General features: G+C 41.8%; 1 protein-coding gene across 1 annotated transcript in view; it reads right to left on the minus strand.

Annotated features, from left to right (window-relative positions):
• Positions 1-3,687: 3,687 nt before the first annotated feature.
• Positions 3,688-16,354, minus strand: part of cc2d1a (coiled-coil and C2 domain containing 1A) — a 55,395-nt gene continuing 42,728 nt past the window's right edge. The window contains exons 24-28 of the mRNA XM_084318530.1: positions 16,160-16,345; positions 15,906-16,032; positions 9,497-9,573; positions 9,241-9,288; positions 3,688-8,325 (exon numbers count right to left, since the gene is read on the minus strand). Coding sequence (XP_084174656.1) covers positions 8,293-8,325; positions 9,241-9,288; positions 9,497-9,573; positions 15,906-16,032; positions 16,160-16,345 — 471 coding nt within the window. The 3' untranslated portion in view covers positions 3,688-8,292. The remainder of the gene's footprint in view (positions 8,326-9,240; positions 9,289-9,496; positions 9,574-15,905; positions 16,033-16,159; positions 16,346-16,354) is intronic.

Below are 16,354 nucleotides of genomic sequence, written 5' to 3' on the forward strand. Positions count from 1 at the left end.
TTGTTCTTCTTCCTTTTGCTCTGCTTGTTGGCTGCCCTGATTTGTTCTTTGATTGGAGTGTCTGTCAGAACAAGGGTTTTTCCCTTATTTTTTCCACCTTTGTTTTTGCGCTGTGGTGCCTTTGGAAAAAGGCTGATTTCTTCTGGTGTGATGATAGGCCTACTCAATTCTGTTGAAGTTGAACCAACTGCTTCGAGTGCCTTTGAAGATGTTGCAGTGTCATCTGGGGCTTCATGTGAAATTTCTGGTGCAGGTCGATGAAGTTCTTTGGCTGGTTTAATGTGGAGTGAAGGCGAACGGGTAAGCATTGCCCACTATCTGAGCGATATCATGGATTGTGATAGGTTGACCGGGGTGGTTGAGAATGAAAGCATTTGCTGCCTGGTTGAAGAATGCCTTGAAGGGTCCGTACACAGATCGATCCAATGGTTGCATTTTGTGGCTGCAGTGTGGTGGCAGAGTTAGCATAACCACACCGTTGTCCTTGGCAAGATCAATGGTTTCAATCGATAGATGGGTGTCATGGTTATCCAGTATTAGCAAAACTGGACGCTCCTTGGAACACTTGGTTGACTGGATGAAGTGTTGCATGAATGCTGTGAAGTTATCAGTAGTCATCCATCCTCAACAGTCCCTGGTAGAGCACCATGGATCATTGCATCTTTGAAATGCACTCGAGGGAATACCATAAATGGAGCAACGGAATTTCCAGCAGCATTTATTGTACCAAGCATTGTTACCAAAGTACCTCGCTCTCCTGAGGTAATCTTCCCAACTTGCTTCTCATTTTTGCAGGCGATCACTTTTGTGTTGCCAACTTTCTGGACGGTCATGCATCCAGTTTCATCTGTATTGTATATGTCATTTGGGCCGAACTTATGTCTCTTCATAAGCTTCTCCAAGTTTTCTGGGAATGTTTTTCCATTTCTAGCAGCAAATTCATACGCCAGCCCACAAACTTGTTTTCGCGTCAGTCCATACTGAATTTTTGATGCTTTGATCAGATAATCCTGCAGAAGTGTCTCTTCGGCATGCGTCAAAACCTGGCGGCAATTGTACTTTGGTGAGTATGCCATTGAATCTTTGCTTTCAGCATCTTGTGCTTTTTCCACGTATGTACGTAGAGTTGAGAACTTTATATCGTCTGTTTTACAAACATTGCGAATACTTTGTCCCGTGTCAAGTACTTTCTTGACGGCCTCTTTAATTTTTTCATTGTCGGTATTCCCAATTTTTCTGGAGTCCAGTTTTATGTTGCGTACCATTTTTCTCAAACCAGACAAAGCATGCAATAGTATGGCACAGAATTAATATATATATATATATATATATATATATATATATATATATATATATAGTTATATTTGGAATAAAAAATAGTTAAATTGAGGAGTTAATATTGCCGTTAGTCAACAAACAAAGCGACCTCCTTTTACCGGGGCACAGTGAATCACTTGAAAAATGTATCCACTGTGCCCCGATTCACTGTGCCCCGCATGCACTATGTGCAATCATGTGACATTTTTTCAATCATGGCCATTAGCAGCAGAGAGGACACATGCTCATAAAACTTCATTAAATATCCCTCAAATTACCAACATGTGCTTGGTTTCTTATTCCTGGATGATCTATACTAAATCACAAAAACAAAAGAAACCCGACATTTTACATTTGATGGTACAAAACAGGGATTACCTTTCAATTCTTCACAAAGGTGTGTTGCCTGGAAATTAAGCACATTTTCAGCTATGGATTAACCAGAGGCACACACTGATGACATCATCAAGGCATTCCTGTGTACAAGTTTCTATAAATAGCCACTGATTCACTGTGCCCCTTGAGCCACTGTGCCCCGGTCTCCCCTACTTATCATGGGGTGGCACGGAGTGCAACCCCGTCCCATGAAGAACGCATGCCTGGTTGTTGTTTATATCTTGCAGGCATACTTCCCATTTCCCCACGTGGAATGCACCCGATTGGATAAATTACATGTTGGTTCTCCAGTGTGACATCTAGTGGCTGAATGTTATATTTAAGCATTACATCACGCGCAGGAGTGGTTTGTGACCAATAAACTAGGGGTGGTCGTTAGGCCCGAGGCGCAGCCGAGGGTCGTTAGACCCCCCTAGGCATGGTTTATTGGTCACAAATCACGACTGCAAGTGATGTAAAGCTTTTATACAACTGCCAGATTCATCCAACCTTATTTCTATACAATAAACACACATTAATCGAAGATTTATTGAAAAAACCATCCGCCAGAAAAAGTAGTTCCCACAACTACAAAAAAGACAAGTTGCCTCCATGTGGAAGCAGCTTGAAGTGCATCCAACCAAACTAACACATCCAACTGTGTATTATTGGAATGATTGAGAGAAGTTGCCTCATGTGGAAGCAGCTTGAAGTGCATCCAACCAACTAACACATCCAACTGTGTATTATTGGAATGATTGATTGAAAATTTTATTACCAGATGCAGAATGGGTACAATACAGTACGGCTCAATACACACAATTGTTAAGGGAATGCAGACCTACTTTCCATAGAACTTCATTCTTAGATGCTTCTATATAAAGTAGGTAAAACAAATTAAAAAGTCTTCTTTGCCCTATAGGAAAAAAACGTTTTCTTCGCCCTATTCTTTTATTTATTTTTTTAAACCTACTGTAGAGGGCCTAAACTTAACCAGTTGGAAACCAAGCGTACAGTAATAAAATTAGCAATCAATCAATCAATCAACTCAATAGGCCATGCTCACTTAGAACAGCGCAGCACCCAGCTCTCTGACTATCCCCCGCGTTGCAGGCAGAGTGTGTGTGTGTGTGTGCGTGCGTGTGCGTGCGTGTGTGTGTGCGTGTGTGTGTGTGTGTATGTGTGTGGGGGGGGGGGGGGGGGTGTGTGGCGGTGGGTGGAGACTAGAGCGAGCGCTGACAGTCTAAAGGAAAAAGAAATTGAAAAAAAAAGCAAATTAATCCATCAAACAATCCGCGATTTTTCTTTTGTTACAGAATGATTCAAGACCCATCAATTACATCATCCAACATTGTTTAAACGACTAAGACATTCGCTGTGACAGAATCGCTTGATATTTAGTCGTTTAGTCGCCATTAACATATCCATTTGTAAAGATTATTGGCCACCTTCTTGTGATCCGGCAGAGTGATGTGATGTGGGTCGGTTGTGGGCGGGTCCTGGGCCAGCAGCGTGGATTGTTGCCAATAAAGACGTGTTAATGGCCAATCAGAATCGAGAAATTTGCATGCCGTTGTATAAAGCACTTTTAACTGCTACAAATTGTATCATAAAAACCGAATTTTCTCGCGCTTTTATTTCGAAGGCAAAATCGCTATACCGGAAGTGAAACTGCTGCCAGGTGCTGCGCCCGTGACGGAGACCTGAACGCAAGACCCTAGTTTTCTCCCCTCCTCCATTAGCCTTTCCCCTTTGTCAGTAGCATTTTCGCATTTAGATAAGTTATTAGCATAACGGCAAAGCCTGGAGCTTTTCCTACAATGGAAAGCAGTCTCAACAAAGGAGGGGTGGGTATACGATTCATCTGTACAGTCCAGAAATAGGGAAAGTAGCCTATATTATTTAGATAATGAACTGCCATCACGTTATTTATTTATTGCAAACAGGAAAAAGACAACACAATGCTTGTTTTTATATTTTAATTGAACCATGATCCCTCCCAAAACAACATACAACATCAAAGCCTAAACAATCAGGCATATATACCTTTCCACCTCCAGACACAATTCATCACATTTGCAATTAAAAAATAGAGCAAATTGCTGTATATAATATATTAACAAATTTACGCCGATTGCCATTACATGATAACATAACAGATACATGTAAAAGACAAAACAATAGTTGCCCAACCCCATATGGATACATTTACTGCAGTTGATTGGAACAAAAATACAAACAATCCACCAGTATGTTGCCCTTAGCTGCATACTCAAGACTGAGGGAGTGTGAAAATGAGAGGGGAGGCAGAGAGGCAGTGGGGAAATGAAGAGGGACAAAGCGTGTGAGAAATAACAGAAAGAGTATGTGAGCCACCAGCAGAACTAACTTTAATGTCCTCATGTCCCTACTCCCTACCCTGACCAACCAGCTACCACACGGAATACTGATGAGCCCATTGCCATAGCAACAGGACAGGCTCAGAGGCCATAGGGTTACGAAAGAAATCGGCTGACTTTTTGGGAGAAAGTGTGTGTTTGGGGGGGATGTGGGGTTAAAGTGGCTTCCCTCTGTTGATCAGAAAAGAGAGAGCTCACCATGAGAGAGCGAGAATGATTCCACAGATAGAGGTGGATGGTTGCTCTGTGGATCACTTTGGACTACACACATCAAGCTAGCTTTAACCAGGATTAAGTTAATGTTCCTGCTAGTGAAGCGTAGGGCAGAGGCTGGATTAGAACAAACCACTTATGAACCTCACATCTGACCCAGAAATTACTAGTAGTCAATACTAATCAACATTAAAGGAATAGGCCACGTTTTTTAAAGAAGAGTATCAGAAACCTCAATATCTTTCTCCATGCTGCCTAAATGCTTCTGTACATTTATCAGTTTTTGTGATTTCTCAGTACAAATTGCTTCAAGAAAACCAACGCATGTAGCAACAGTCTTAACTCCCAGAGCCCAACAATTCACCTCTTCCACAACGATACATGGATTTGCTACACATTTTTGCTGTTCCATGACAAATGCCGTAATTTCCATGACCTATTATTGTCAATATCTACATTCAGCTGATACATTTTAGTGTTAAATAGTTATTGTGACTGTCCCAGGCTTTATGTTGGCCAGCTATAACAATCACTTGGGATTTGGGATTGATCAGGAAGTGTTATTTTGGGTTATTATTCCTTCAAAAGATAACTAGATCTACTGCAGCAGCCACGCTTGCTATTTATAATTTGAGTAGTGAAAACAAGAAGTCTATGAACAAATGTCCATGTTTCAATGTCTTGGTGTAAAAGCCCCTCTAGATAGTCATACAAATGTCAAACACATTCATTTATTTATCTTAGTAGTTAGTCAGCGGCCTATTGTGATGTCACTGTAGATTTCAATGACACAGAATATTTTGTTGTGCACATGGTGACATCATTAGGGGATTAAAGCACTACAGGGAGATCCTCTGTTACTGAACAGCTCTGCTTGATGCGTCAGTGGTGAGGGATACGTTACCATAGAGATACAACTGTAGAGGAGAGACACATTGCTGTTGATGGAGTGGGATACAAATGCAGCCATCTTACCAGGGTCAACTATTCCTAATCATCTCCATAACAGCATCGTTTCATCAGCAATAGAATGCTTGATTTATCGTAAAACAGTGAGAGAAACATTACAAACATTCTAAATGCACTGCTCGATTTAGACCGTTGTTTATTTCATCCCTTTAAGTATTTTCCTGAGCTATTTAGCATTTTCTAGTTTACCCCTAAAGAAAACACGTTTACGTACGGAGATACGATTGGACGATATTTCTCTTCAACCAGTTAATGTCCAGCTCCAAAAATAGGTCAGCATTATCTTGGCCACTATTAGTAAATCTAATAACTTGGGACAAACCAAATATCTACTATTATCTAATATCTACTACCTAAGAAAGTGAGATATGGAGCACCTATAAAACCATTACACAAAGAAAAAAGTTCTTGTGACAAAAAAGAAAAGAAAAATGTAAATTGTACTTCCATGTTAGCTGATCTGTAGAAAATGTATTCCAGTAAGATATTTCCAACTATTATAGACACCTTAGGTTGTAACAACAGTTCGGTTTATGTAAAAACAGAAGTAAAAGCACCATACATGCTACTTCCAGGTAAGACGGCTGCCATATGGTCCCATTCCAGAATGGCAATTTATTATGACATGTTGCATCTATTGTTTCATATATATTACGTTCTCTAATCGATCACACGCGGGACACAATCCTTTGTCCAATATCCCAACTGATGACGACATCACAATGGACTTACCATTGTCCGCCAAAGAGTTGACAAGAAATCGAGTGGGCATTAAACCGGTAATAAGAGTAACAAGAATAATGTGAATAAATCGATGATGATGAAGGAGGAGTCAATGGAGCTTCTAGTTCTCAGCTTGTACCACATGTACAGAATAGTGGAAAATACATAGATGGGGAAATGCTCAGATATTGCCCCCCCTATCTCCCATCCCCCATACCTCTTCTCCCCATTTAACCCAGCGGGTGATTCTTTCTTGTCTCGATGAGTCGTCTCCTTGGTGACACAAACACTAATCCCTCATTATGGGATGCGGTTGGAGCCCCCCTTTTTTTATATTCCCATATCATACGGCTCCAAATGGAGCAGATTACTGTAATCTGGGAATACTGGAGCAGACAGATTATATTAAATTCATTATCCCCCCACACACACACACATACAATATGGGAAGGAGGTTTAGGACACCATAGTCCACGAGTTACACTTTCTAATTTTACATAGACAAAAGATTTGTTTGGTCATCTATAGAAGCTAAACGGTCAAGACATTTCACTGTGGCTGGTTCTTTGTCTGCAGTGGTTGTGGGGGTATGAGTGTTCATAGCTCCACTTGGTGCACATGGCAATTTTGAGCAGTCGGAATATTAGGACGATGATGGGAGAATTTGAGGACTGATGGGCTTGTTCTAATTACCGTCATCATCATCGTAACTGTAATCCATGTCCTGGTTTTTAACACATTGTCTGCCACGCAGTTTGGCCATCTTATACCACTCTCTGCCAGCGCTGTAAGCCTATGGAGTCGCTCACCTTGTTTGCAGGGCTATAACTTTTTAAATATTATAGCTATATCAACATTACTATGGCCCAGTCAACATCGGGTATCTATCGTTCCGGATGTGGGAACGTTATATTTTTCCATTCATACATTGTCGTGTTAGTACCCTCGTGAATATAAGTATGTTTTTAGAGTGTAGAGCAGTAATTCCTAGAACGCAAGTTATAGGCCCCGAAGCATATGATACATAATCGATTGGCGTTTTGTTCCTATACACGCTATATTAAAAAATTCAAATGTATATGATCGGTATACATTATGCTTCATCATGCATGAAGGAAAGGGGGAGGGGGGGTCGTTTATGATTCCTTGATCGTCAGTAACGGCTTTATTTAGTATGGGTTGATACGTTGATCAGACTGATTGCAGTGAAATAAATGGACAATCGAGCTGGAAATAACGTTAGATTCCTCTTACCTGTCGCAGATGAGTCTGGAGGAAAAAAAATCCAATTATATGATTTCGATCTGCTAGATCCATTTTCCGTTTGTATGACGCAATAAACGCCGAAATCATATTGATTCTTGCGTATCGAAAGCAATCCAATGCACTCGAGTGTGTATCTTGATCCACGTTACAAGATATTTCTGCCGGAGGATTTTCCCCGATGCACCGAGCGCCACTTCCGGTTTAGCGTGGAGTGTAACTCGCCCGAATTCCACCAGGCGGCGGTATTGAGGCGTTGCAATATCAGACAGGGTCCAGCTGCCTCCCGGAGGGAGGCTGGATGAATTATGAATGCCATGGCGAAAAAATGAAATAACGATCCCAAAAACGAGTTTACTCGTTGTTGGCGAACAACGATTGGCGGGCAATAACGAATATACTTGTTGTTGGCGCACAATGTGTTAATATGGGGAATCGATTTTATTTCCCACACTTCTTTTGCCTTGTAGTTAATTTAATTTGAAAGTTTTACACCCCTACCTGAGCCGGTGGACTAGGAAGCTTTGAGTGACTCTTAAAAAGAGGATTCCTCACTGAAGCAGACGGGAGAAAGAGGAGAACTTAACAGAAAGAACGAGGGGAGGTGGTTCAGAAGCAGCTCTCTGTGTTGCCTGGTGTTTAAGTGTAAATGAGGCGTCTTATCCCCCCTTGGCCTTGTTTCAACAGATGTATCGGGGTCCCTCTGCGGTTACAAGTCTACTTTGTGAGCAGAAATGAAACGGTGGAATATAAGAACTGCTGATGACGGGGACCTGAGGGGCTTCTACATGCATTCGTGTAACAGGACGACGTGGAGCAGCATAGGAGTGTCATGCTATAGGTGTATACTGTATAGCTTAAAGACGCTCCGGTTACTGTTTCTGGTGTGCGTGTGCATGTATACATGTGTGTGGGTGTGTGCATGTGTGCACACGTGTGTTTGTTCAAGCCCACTTACATGTTGCATATGTGTGTACGTGTAGACTGATATAACAATACGCCATCCAACTCTATTCCTTTGTTCCTTCTCCTCTCACACACTGCGTCTCTTCCTCAGTGATTCCAGCTGAGAAAGAAAGAAAGTTATACTTTAAAGGTGCTATAGATAACATTTTCATGTAGAGTAATCTTAAAAAAAAAAAAAAACTGTATAAAGAATAAAAGTATTGCTTTATTGTTTTAGCTGGTCCAAAATGAAGGTTGTTGTTTATATGTCGCAGGCATGTATCCCCTCCCTACTTTCCATTTCCACATGTGGAATGCACCTAATTGGATAAAAGACAAGCTGGTGCTCTAGTGCGACATCTAGCGGCTGAATGTTATCTATAGAACCTTTAACTTTATTGTGTTATCTTCTGTATGTTCAATCAACATGTATGTGTTGCAGTGTTTGACCTTTAATATATTTTTTTGATATGTCAAATAAATCAAATCAAATCAAAGGAGGGAAGATCAAGAGAGTAAATAGATTCCATCTCCATGGTAATACTCACAATATTCCATGTACTCATGTGTATGTGGATATTGGTCATCAGGATATGATGACACATAAAAACCTTGTCCTTGCAAGGACCTTAACCAGGAGATAAGCTCAGCTGCTATCTGGAATATTAATGTGCGTCTAAGTGCCCTCATTCATTGGTTATGATAAGGAGGACACTGGACAAGAGAAATGGATTAGCCAGTCTTATGTCCTTCTTGGGCTGTACACAGAATAGGTATATTGTCATAGATCCATGCAAAAGTATGGGTTTTTAGTACTATACCATTACCGATATATAAGAATCATACAATTATGCATGTATTTGTTAAGTTAATCTAAATAATATATAATAACGATTTTGGTATACAATTTGACATTTTAAAATCACTGACATATTGTATTTAAAAAAGATGTCTAGCACAGTAATTTGCACTGGAGAAAGCAAATACCAATTGTTATACCGTCAAAAATATTTTTACCATATTTTCCCAGCCCTACCTCATTCTCTACCAGCTTCAGCCTGCCCAGAGCATCCCTGGCAGCTTCCTGTAGAAGAGCAGGTCTGACACATTATACTCCAACACAAAGACACACACACAAAGACACACATACACAAACATAAATACACTAGCAGACCAACACAAACATAAACACTAGCAGACCAACACACAAACACATACATACCACACTAGCAGACGAACACACAAACACATGCATCAGATACACGAGTAGCTGACCTTGACCCTGTACTCACCCGGTTGCCTTGGGCAGAGAATTTTTTCACTGAGTCAGCAAGTCCCTGGGCAAAGCGTCGTAATACATTCTCATATTCTACACGGAGAGGGAGAGAGTTGTTTCCATTACACAGAGTGACCTCTATATGTATTTGGACGGAAACACATTTTACTTGTGAATCCCATTGAGACATGTAATGTGATTTTGGGCTACACAAATAAACTTGACTCTGTTGTGTGAAGTGACAAGGACTATGAGATTTAAGCATAGAACGTCAATTATCAGTTACGGGATTTTTCCGGCCTTAAAGAATGAACAGTTCATGAGCACAGACCTGGCGGGAGAAACAAATATGTGGACTGGCATGATATCTTCTTGGAGGGGTTTTTCAACATAACATAAGAAAAAACGTAATATAAAGCCATTCGTTTTCACTTTTTGAAGGACATTTTACCAACAAAGCTTATTAATTACATTCCCTCTCAGTTCACCACATTGTTTTGTGGCAAGAAAATATCTATCAAAGAGTTATTCCTTTGCATAAGCAAAACACCTTTCGTTAACAAGGGTTTCTCTGCAACAGAATCTCTGCTCCACTGTGCTGTGGCTTGGCGTGAGCCATTGGAAATAATGGGTTTCAGAGGGCAGTGTTGTGGTGCTGTGGCTCGACGCTCTCCGTGGTGCTGAACTGGACAGTGTGTGAAAGGGCCTGGGGTGCTGTGGCTAGGCGCTCTCCGTGGTGCTGAACTGGACAGTGTGTGAAAGGGCCTGGGCCCTCATTTATCAACAATTCTTAGAAAGTCTTCTATTTCCGTACTTAAACACAGAATTTAGAATGTGTGTACGCACATAAAAATCGGGATTTATCACACGTGCGTACACGGGTCGTACGCACACTCCGTGTTGATAAATACCATTAAGTTCTACGCTCCACTCTCGTGCACGATTTTAAGTATTTGCATATAGAACCGCACGTAATTAACCATATACGGTAATGGAACACCCCCATGAAATGTGGAAAAGTGGACTAAGCCGAGCGAAGCGTGTTATGGGAGAAATACGAGACTGGCTGACAGACATGTACACGTACGGTGATGTCGGATATGATATCTATTAACTTAAAGACCATATTAACTAATAAAGACCGTGCTGGAACATGACTGCCTTTTTCCGTTTTGTTCGATTAATACCCAGGGATTAAAGTTCTCCTAAATTTTATTACAAATCGCGACGGATTTTCCGTCAATGTTCTACCTGCATATGATTTGTAGAGGCATACAATCTATTTTGATGTCGGTATTAGGTAGCCTATATTACAATAATACGAGAACATATACAAGAACAATGAATCTCACTGCCATGTATGATGTAGCCTATACGCCATGTGTAGCCTGCCTATATGTGATCAATACAAACTTGAACTTGAATTCCATCATGTCTGTGTGCGGGAGCTCACAAGGCTGTTGTCACAATGTAAATAAGAACGTGCACTGAAAAGTTACAGTATGTAGTTGGTTGATTATTTGTATGACAGTCAGTAAACCCTTGCAAAAAGTATCTGTTTTATTTAATTAATTGAAAACATGCAGCATTGCCTTTCCTCCCGGCCTGCAGCAACAACATGAATCAGGCAAATGCGCATCGCAACATTGACTGAGTGGAATCCCTTTCTATTCACATAACTGCATTTGTAATGGAGCTTTGACAGCTACAGTAACAGTCTATTGCTCGATCCATCTCCAATATCACGATGGACCGTGCCGGTGGTAAAGACCAGAGGGTGGAGAGGACTTTAATGAATTCCATCATCATATTTATATGTTGTGTGTGTCCACTATGTTTGTTACTTTGTTATTTCCCCCCCCTATCTATGTAAAGCGACCTTGGGTCTCTTGAAAGGCGCTATATAAAATGAAGCTATTATTATTATTATTGTTATTATTATTATCACGTCTGTGCGGGAGCTCACAAATAGACTGTTAGTCTCAGTGATGTTTCAACGGAGGTAATCTATTATAACCAACAAATTGAAGTAGAAAGTAGGGCTGGGCGATATGGCCAAAAACGTTATCGCGATAAAATTATTAAATTATTTTCATATAACTCGATATCGATAATTATCGTCGATATAATGTCTGTCAAGTTTAATTAACTTCGTATGCCCGGCGCCGATGGACGGGCTATTAATAGACTTGTTTTTCTGCTGCGAATGTCTCGAGAGTCGAGTTGATGTCGTCATCAGTCCGCGCACGTTAGCAGTTAGCCAGAGCAAGCGGAGTATCTCATGACAATGTACTAAATATGACCCTAAAATACTCTGTTCCGCCCCAATACATTGCAACCATGTCCACCGTATACCCCACACTACTATAACAGTTACCCTCAGAATTCAAAACACACACCAACTCGGCAGGTAAACTGTAAAATAGCGCCGTGCAAGCTAATTATCCTAGCCAGCCTCGTTTCCAAGCGGTGTATTCCATGACAATGTACTAAATATGACCATAAAATACTCTGTTCCGCCCCAATACATTGCAACGACGTCCACCGTATACCCCACACTACTATAACAGTTACCCTCAGAATTCAAAACACACACAAAACACACACCAACTCGGCAGGTAAACTATAAAATAGCGCCGTGCAAGCTAATTAGCCTAGCCAGCCTTGTTGACTACTGGAGTCCTACCTCCGGGTCTCCTTCCGGGTCTCCTTCCGCTGTCGGCCATCTCCTTCACTGATTGGTTGGTTGTTAGTGCGTGTGCTCATATCCAAGCTTGGAAAATCGATATATCGAAACTTCGCGACCACGTTTCATGTTTATTTCGAGGAAATAATTTATCGCGATAGTTATCGTTATCGTTTTATCGCCCAGCCCTAGTAGAAAGCATCTCGTTGTGACCAATATTATTTGGAAACATGACACAAAATAATAGTATTTAGCTTTTTATTTGAAACAATATTTAATCGCGTTTGGAGGTGGCTGTTCTGCGTCTGCCCCCGCCCCGTGCCAAACAAGCAGGCCAACCTCTTGTTCGCGTGTGAGCACGTTATAATTACACTGTCGCTATCTTACAATAAACTATAATGAATTACGGGTCATACAGAAGTTGAACACGCCAGTGTTGAAACGAATGTACGGAAGCTTATTTCCGCGTTGCAGACTGCAGTCTTCATATTCTACCACCGGGCGCCAGGTACGCATGGCCGGAGCTGTGCGTAAATATACGCACAAAGTCAAGCACACGTTCAAATTGATAAGTCCCACACTTTGCTTAGAAACGATCGTACGCACGGGTTACGCACATATCTGTGCGTACGCAACGTTGATAAATGAGGGCCCTGGTGCTGTGGCTCGGCGCTCTCCGTGGTGCTGAACTGGACAGCAACTGAAAACTCTTAATTTCTCTCTCAAGAGTGTTCACTTATCCAAAAGCGAAAACTGAAACGAATATATATCTTCGGAGTGTCTCTCCATTTATTTAACTCGACTCAACAACACAGGCAATAGTCTTTAGTCTCCTCCTCTAATATCCGTAATAACATCGGGGACGGAGGCTCATCCGGCCAGGGGGGGCACAGGTGACTCTCTGGGCGGGGCCTGGACCCACAATGCCTGCCGGGACTGCATGAGCAACACCCCTTTTGGTCCTTGGTCCAAACAACGTAGTCAAGTGATCATAATGTAGTTGACAATTCTTAATATTCAATGACTTCTAAAACACTATCTGACTCTTAAGAGCATCACTCCATCAAACTCATCCAGGCAGACGGTCCTCCAGTTGGTTATATTCATGGTGACAACAACCTCGGATCAATTAAAGTGGGGATACTAGGCTATCTTCCCACTGTTAGAATGAAGGTGATGTAATGATATTTCAACATTGTTGTCACAAGATTTCTGCCGCACAAGCGCTTCTTCCCAGCACCCAGAGAAAGACATCTAGTGGACACCAGCCCTCAACACTTCCACACTACCAAAGGGTTAACCCTTTCACTGCGACAATACAGATGGTTAACCCTTCCACAACCCCACTACAGAAGGTTAACATTTTAACCGTCTGTAGTGGGGTAGTGAAAGGTTAACCTTCTGCAGTGTGGTAGTGAAAGGTTAACCTTCTGTAGTGTGGTAGTGAAAAAGTTAACCGTCTGTAGTGTGGTAGTGAAAGGTTAACCTTCTGTAGTGTGGTAGTGAAAGGTTAACCTTCTGTAGTGTGGTAGTGAAAGAGTTAACCTTCTGTAGTGTGGTAGTGAAAGAGTTAACCTTTTGTAGTGTGGTAGTGAAAGAGTTAACCTTCTGTAGTGTGGTAGTGAAAGAGTTAACCTTCTGTAGTGTGGTAATGAAAGAGTTAACCTTCTGTAGTGTGGTAGTGAAAGGGTTAAGCAGACCGTTCTCCCTTCTGTTTAAAGTCTGAGTTGATTGAATTGACCATATTCACATGGTGGCCATTTTGCTCTTATGTCATGCTTAGGATGGGTTATTGGGAACATGGGTAGAAAGGAACCCAACCTGAGCATGACATAAGAGCAAAATGGCCACCGTGTGAATATGTTGAATTGAAGGTGAATTGATCACAACCCTAGTGCATGTGTCCATTTGTGTGTGTCTTTAACACAGTCCTCGTGTTTCTGTGTCTGTATCTCTGCAGTCAGTAATTACATTTCAAACCTTTATTTAAACTCGAAAGGCAACTGAGGTGTTTACAGTAGTGTTGTCACGATACTGGAATTTCGACTTCGATACCTTGAAAAGTATCGATACTGGGGAGCTCCAGTAGCTCACCGCGTACCTCGGACGCTATTTCGGCGTCGGGGACAACCGTGCGCGTCACGGATCTGGGGTACACGAGTTCGACTCCCGGACTCGCCGTATTTTCTCAGAGTGTCTTTCCCCCGATCTATACCCCATTCAACCTGTTTCTGTCGGTCATGCTTGACCAGAAAAAGCGATAAACGCTAAAAGAACCAGCTGACTGGTCAAAGTTTAAAAAAAAGAAAAGTATCGATACTTCGATACCATTTCGATATAAAAAAAAATATGTATATATATATTTTTTTTTTTTCTTCTTTTTTTTAAACAAATTTAGCTTTTGTTGCTGGTTGATTCTCCTCAGCTTCTCTCTGGTACTATAAGAGAAGATAAATATAACACTTTTAAAACCCTTTGTTTATCTTTAGATCACACATTTAAAAATAACTGTTCATCTCACTTCAATCATTTGTATTGCAAATGCAGAACATGGTATTTTCTCAAGCAGACAGATGTAAACACTGTAATCTGTGTTGCATGTACCTGACAAACTGAACTGTTTGTATTACAGTTAGTAACAGTTTAGATTTTTATTTAAAGATAACGAGAGCGAGCGAGAGAGAGAGAGAGAGGTAGCGGTAGATAGAAAGAGAGACAGAGAGAGAGAGAGGTAGCGGTAGATAGAGAGAGAGACAGAGAGAGAGAGAGGTAGCGGTAGATAGAGAGAGGGAGAGAGAGAGAGAGAGGTAGCGGTAGATAGAGAGAGAGACAGAGAGAGAGAGAGAGAGAGAGAGGTAGCGGTAGATAGAGAGAGAGACAGAGAGAGAGAGAGGGAGAGAGAGAGAGGGAGAGAGAGAGAGAGAGAGGTAGCGGTAGATAGAGAGAGAGAGAGATAGAGAGAGAGAGGCTATGCTCGGAGCATTTTAGTAACGTTACATTTTCAACAAGATTGCTGCTATTTAAACACTTGATGGAAACGGGGTAACGTTAACCTTATGTCGACTGTAGTATTGTATGACCTCGACATAACGTTTAAACGTTTAAACTCCGTTTCCATGCAGTATTTATAACGGTGGCCAGCTAAGCTAACGGAGCTAACTGCTAGCAGTAGCTAACGTTAGCTGGTAGCTGTAACGTTACAACGAATCAGCTGTTGATATTATGCACCATCAGTAGACAACGTATCATGTATTAAACTAGAGTTAATGGTTTAATGCTTCAGTCACAGTGACGTTGAAAGAGCAGCTGTCACAAACCTCTTTCATTTATTTATGGAGATCCACGCTGGCACTGCTAAAATGTTTGTTTACTAACTGAAGACGGCTCTGTGAGGGGGAGGGCTGGACTCGGAGCAGCCGGAGGGGCAAGCGCGCTCTGAACAGCGCGTCATCAACTTGCTGTAGAACACTCGCCAGCTGGTACCGATACTGCAGAAAGTATCGGTATTTCGGGAAATGAGTATCGAAGCCGTTTTAAATATTCAGAATCGATATGTATCGATACTTCGATATTTTTGACAACACTAGTTTACAGTCACGTCGAGTTTACATACAGAGACAAGCAGTCATAGATACATTGGGGAAGATATATTTTCTTCCCCAATTGAAATGTATTAATTGAAAATGATTCATAGTCAATTATGTACATGCCTGTGTGTGCGTGCGTGTGTATTATTTACCCGTCATCAGAGCAGGAGAGCCTCTCTCTAGCTGGGCCTTCTGCCACTGCAGTCTGTGCGTTACCTCCTTGTGCTGATGCAAGAGGTCGGAGGGGGGATCCCGTCGATTCTTTCTGTACTCCCCAATCTGAGGACAGACGGTATGGTATGATTGCCAAGGCCCTTCAACCAATCCCCAGACACGTTCGACTCGGGCAGGTTACAACTATCGCAACGACTTATGAGTTCATCACAGGCAGACGGACGAGACCCACCTTTCTCTCGAACTTCTCCTTGTCGTGGTTGAGGAGGCTGAAGCTGTGGAGTTTGTACTGGGGAGCAGAGGGGCTGCTGGAGTGGCTGCTGCTGGAGTGGCTGCTCCTGTTCTGGGGAGCAGAGGGAGAGGGGTGGCTGCTCTTGCCGCTCTGTTCACTCCTGGGTTTGGACCGAGGAGACGGGGCCTAATACGC

Source organism: Notolepis coatsorum, assembly GCF_963971535.1.
Source record: "Notolepis coatsorum genome assembly, chromosome: 7".
NCBI lineage: Eukaryota > Metazoa > Chordata > Actinopteri > Aulopiformes > Paralepididae > Notolepis > Notolepis coatsorum.